Genomic DNA, 5,277 nt, shown 5'->3' with positions numbered 1-5,277 from the left:
CTTGCCTCAAAGGGCTGTTTTGAGGATGAAATGAAATAATTCTTGTAAAGTGCAGTGCCTGGCCTGTAGTGAGAGAAACAGAGAGACAAAATCAGAGATGGAGATAGAGAGAGAGAAAGACAGAGGGTGTTGATGTCTTTGTAATGACTTTTGATCTTCAGTTCAGTTCAGTCGCTCAGTTGTGTCCAACTCTTTGCGACCCCATGAATTGCAGCATGCCAGGCCTCCCTGTCCGTCACCATCTCCTGGAGTTCACTCAAACTCACGTCCATCGAGTCGGTGATGCCATCCAGCCATTTCAGCCTCTGTCATCCCCTTCTCCTCCTGCCCCCAATCCCTCCCAGCATCAGAGTCTTTTCCAGTGAGTCAACTCTTCGCATGAGGTGGCCAAAGTACTGGAGTTTCAGCTTTAGCATCATTCCTTCCAAAGAAATCCCAGGGCTGATCTCCTTCAGAATGGACTGGTTGGATCTCCTTGCTGTCCAAGGGACTCTCAAGAGTCTTCTCCAACACCACAATTCAAAAGCATCAATTCTTTGGCGCTCAGCTTTCTTCACAGTCCAACTCTCGCATCCATAAATGACCTCTGGAAAAACCATAGCCTTGACTAGATGGACCTTTGTTGGCAAAGTAATGTTTCTGCTTTTCAATATGCTATCTTGGTTGGTCATAACTTTTCTTCCAAGGAGTAAGCGTCTTTTAATTTCATGGCTGCAGTCACCATCTGCAGTGATTTTGAAGCCCAAAAAGATAAAGTCTGACACTGTTTGCACTGTTTCCCCATCTATTTCCCATGAAGTAATAGGACCAGATGCCATGATCTTAGTTTTCTGAATGTTAAGCTTTAAGCCAACTTTTTCACTCTCCTCTTTCACTTTCATCAAGAGGCTTTTGAGTTCCTCTTCACTTTCTGCCATAAGGGTGGTGTCATCTGCATATCTGAGGTTATTGATATTTCTCCCGGCAATCTTGATTCCAGCTTGTGTTACTTCCAGTCCAGCATTTCTCATGATGTACTCTGCATAGAAGTTGCATAAGCAGGGTGACAATATACAGCCTTGACATCCTCTTTTTCCTATTTGGAACCAGTCTGTTTTTCCATGTCCAGTTCTAGCTGTGGCTTCCTGACCTGCATATAGGTTTCTCAAGAGGCAGGTCAGGTGGTCTGGTATTTCCATCTCTTTCAGAATTTTCCACAGTTTATTGTGATCCACTCAGTCAAAGGCTTTGGCATAGTCAATAAAGCAGAAATAGATGTTTTTCTGGAACTCTCTTGCTTTTTCCATGATCCAGCGGATGTTGGCAATTTGATCTCTGGTTCCTCTGCCTTTTCTAAAACCAGCTTGAACAACAGCTTTTGATCTTAGCTGAACTAAATCACCAATCTCAGTGAGAGTAGACTTAATTCTTACCTTCTTCATAGTCTTTATTCCTCTAGAAGTGCAATACCTTTTGCAACTCTGTCCATAGGTTTTACTGTCCAGAACAACCGACCTCTCATAAACGGTCTCTGATCTTCCAGGCATTGGAGAGCAAAGAGTAGCTCACTTTGCATATGTGAGACAGTGCAGAGATACTTCTTCAGTTAACATATTCTTCCTTGAGATATCTTAGACTTCTTCTTTATTGAATTACAATGATATTGATCTATGACATTGTTATGGTTAAGTACACAAGGCTTGGGAGTCAGACTGTCCAGGTTAAAGTCTGACACTGTTTTTCTGGTACATGCATACATAAAATAGACCAATAATAGGACCCTCTTCTGGGATATGTTATGATGACTGAACGAGATGATCCATGTAAATGATTGATATAAGTATGAAGTGTACAGCACTGAGTGATTAATTCAAATCTTAACTCTTATTGTAAAAACCCATTTTGTTTCTACATTCAGTAAGCGCTGTTGCCCACTCACAGTGATTAAGAGTAGGGTTGAGAAGTTACTAAACCCCAAATGAAGGACACACCCTTATTCTACTGAACAACCCTCCTGTTCAGTGTTACTGTGAAATTGAGGAAGAGTTTGGAGGAAAGTGGCCACCCTTGTCTCAGGGCAAGTTATAAAGTGGATGTAAAAGTAACACTCTGAAAAAATTATTTCAAACATATGGGACTCAACTCTGACTATTGGGTTTGTAAACAGAATTAATTACCACAAGGCAGAAGAGCCAGTCATACCATACTAGCCACTTATACTATCAGGTAAAATTTCCTATGAAACTACTGTTGAAAAGACACTAGAAAATAATATACAGAGACAGTCTGTACATCTACATAACTTACATTCAACACACAAAATTTTCTGGGAATCTAAAAAACAACAGAAAATATTTGTTTGTACCCATTTTCCACCTAGTTTTATTCTTTTAGTAGCCATGAGCTAATCAATTTACCCCCAAAGCTATAAACAACATACTATTTCCACCCCATCAGCAAGCTTTTCCTTTATCTTCCCTGCTTTCTCCAAAATCAGTTCAGTTCAGTTTAGTCGCTCAGTCGTGTTTGACTCTTTGTGACCCCATGGACTGCAGCACACCAGGCTTCCCTGTCCATCACTAACTCCCAGAGCTTGCTCAAACTCATGTCCATCATGTAGGTGATGCGATCCAACCATCTCATCCTCTATTGTCCCTTTCTCCTGCCTTCAATCTTTCCCAGCATCAGGGTCTTTCCCAAGGAGTCAGTTCTTCACATCAGGTAGCCAAAGTATTGGAGTTTTAGCTTCAGCATCAGTCCTTCCAATGAATATTCAGGGCTGATTTCCTTTAGGATTGACTAGTTGGATCTCCTTGCAGTCCAATTCCTTTTGGATTGACTGGTTTGGATCTCCAAAATACCTGGTATTAATTATGTTCCTTTAATCAGCCTGCTCCCTAATATGACTCAACAATTTTCATATGAGATTTTTCAGCATTATGGAGCAGAACTAGCTAGACATCTCTGACTTACTCTTGAGCAGGGGGAGTGCAGTTTTTGAGAGTGGACAAGTGTGCTTCTAGGCTTTTGAAGATCACTTCCCTTTATAACCTCCTATTTTCTTTCAAATCTTGTGACCTATACAATTGGGCAGGAAAGCATAAAGAATGTATTCAACTGTGTAGACTCAGGAAATCAATTTAAATAAATGTTAATTTCAGAAATATTAAATTCAGAGCAATCAAACCAAAAATGATAGTATAATCCAAGCTATGGGTTTTCAAGTAGTCATGTACTGATATGAAAGTTGAACCATAAAGAAGGGTTACTGCCAAAGAACTGATATTTTTGAAGTGTGTTACTAGATAAAACTCTGGAGAGTCCCTTGGACTGCAAGGAGATCAAACCACTAAATCCCAAAGGAAATCAACCTTGAATATTGACTGGAAGCACTGATGCTGAAGTTGAAACTCCAATACTTTGGCCACCTGATGTGAAGAGCTGACTCATTGGAAGACTCTGATGCTGGTAAAGACTGAGGACAGGAGAAGTGGGGGACAGAGATGAGATGGTGGGATAGCATCACTGACTCAATGAATATGAGTTTGAGCAAACTCTGGGAGATAATGAAAGACAGGGAAGCCTGGAGTGCAGTTCATGGAATTCACGGAACATGCTTAGTGACTTAACAATAACAATAAAATCACACATGAAAGAAAAATCAATGAATGCAGTATAGCTAAAAATTTTCCTTCAAAGGAAGAAAGAAGCCTTATTCTTGTGTCATCAAGGTGTACATAAGAGAGCAGAGAACTTTTTTGGATTCAAATGTAACCAGTTAGAAATGACTCTCCTTGAACAGTGCTCTCCTCAGGGCACCCTTGACCTCTTTGTTCCTAAGGCTGTAGATCAGCAGGTTCATCATGGGGTTGAGAAGACTATAAAACAGAAAAAGGTTCTTCTGCTGCTTCTCAGGGTGGAGGGACTTGGGGGCCATGGACATGATGATGGCACTGCCAAAGAAGAGCCCGACCATGCAGAGGTGGGAGGCGCAAGTGGAGAAGGCCTTCCTGCAGCCCTCAGCTGACTGGATCCTCAGGATAGCAGCCAGTATGCACGCATAGGAGCCCAGCAGCAGGCAGAGGGGCCCGACGAAGACAAACACAGAAGCAGCAAAAATGACAAGTTGGTTGAGCTTAGTGTCAGCACAGGCCAGCTTGAGGACAGACAGGATTTCACAGAAGAAGTAGTTGATTTCATGAGGCCCACAGTAGGGCAGCCTCAGGACAAGACCCACGTGGACCAGGGCCAGGAGGGAGCCACATGCCCAGGAAGTCCCCACCAGGCTGATGCCGACTCTCCAGCTCACAATGACAGAATACCGGAGTGGGTGGCAGATGGCCACACACCAATCATAGGACATCACCACCAGGAGCAGACATTCGGTATGAGCGAAACTCAAAAAGAGAAAGGTCTGTGTGATGCAGCCAGCAAAGGAGATGGGCTTGGCTGGACTCAGGAGGTTGACCAGCATCTGGGGCACCATGCTGCAGGCGTAGGCCATGTCAGCGATGGCCAGGTGTGACAGGAAGAGGTACACGGGGGTGTGCAGTCTGGGGTCCAGTGAGATGAGCCCCAGGATGACCCCGTTCCCCAGCAGGGTGAGGACATAGAACAGGGAGAAGAGCCCAAAAGGGAATAAGTGGATCCTTGGACCAAGACAAAATCCTAGTAGGATGAACTCTGTAACCATCGTCTGATTTTTCTCCATTTCACTATTAAGAGAGAACCAGACAGCTATGTGACATCTATTTTATTTAATACTTCATATATTTTTGGTATATGGATAACTATTAATAAACATCTTTAAGAACTCATTGAATTATAAATAAGGAAAGAAAGAATAGAAAGGTTAGGGAAGGGGAAAGGAAGGAAGAAGGAAGCAAAAAAAGAAAGACAGACTTATCTATCTAAATAAAGTTAAGTGTTCAATAAACTAAATTTTCTATCTAATATTCAATTTTACAGAAGAGAAATATGTCATCAAAAGACTTACCTAGAGCCACTGACATTGTCCTGAAATTAAGAAATATCAAACAAGATTACAAGAAAACAATCATGAAGTATGGATTGTCTAAGAGCTGCTTATGTCCAAATCAGTGGGAGAACTACCCGGTAGTAGAAAGAATCAGAAGTAATTGGTATTTAAATCCCATGTTCACAGATTGGAAGAATTAGTACATGCTGACAAAAGCCATAGATGGATTCAATGGAACCCCTATCAAAATTCCCATTGTATTTCTAACAGAACTAGAAAAATAATCCTAGATTTTTAAGGAATTGCCAAAATCCCAGAAT

At 41.8% G+C, this 5,277-nt stretch overlaps 1 protein-coding gene across 1 annotated transcript; it reads right to left on the bottom strand.

Annotated features, from left to right (window-relative positions):
- Positions 1-3,757: 3,757 nt before the first annotated feature.
- On the bottom strand, positions 3,758-4,712 carry LOC133246939 (olfactory receptor 2A1/2A42-like). Its single transcript, XM_061415482.1, has one exon. The coding sequence runs from the start codon at positions 4,688-4,690 to the stop codon at positions 3,758-3,760; it is 933 nt and encodes a 310-aa protein (XP_061271466.1). The 5' UTR covers positions 4,691-4,712.
- Between the last annotated feature and the right edge of the window lie 565 nt (positions 4,713-5,277).

The sequence above is a fragment of the Bos javanicus genome, chromosome 4, assembly GCF_032452875.1.
Source record: "Bos javanicus breed banteng chromosome 4, ARS-OSU_banteng_1.0, whole genome shotgun sequence".
NCBI lineage: Eukaryota > Metazoa > Chordata > Mammalia > Artiodactyla > Bovidae > Bos > Bos javanicus.
This window is presented reverse-complemented; position numbering and strand designations above follow the sequence as displayed.

Bases quoted from the DNA above. Each gene is read 5' to 3' on its own strand.
- LOC133246939 (XM_061415482.1), bottom strand. From the start codon at position 4,690: ATGGAGAAAAATCAGACGATGGTTACAGAGTTCATCCTACTAGGATTT.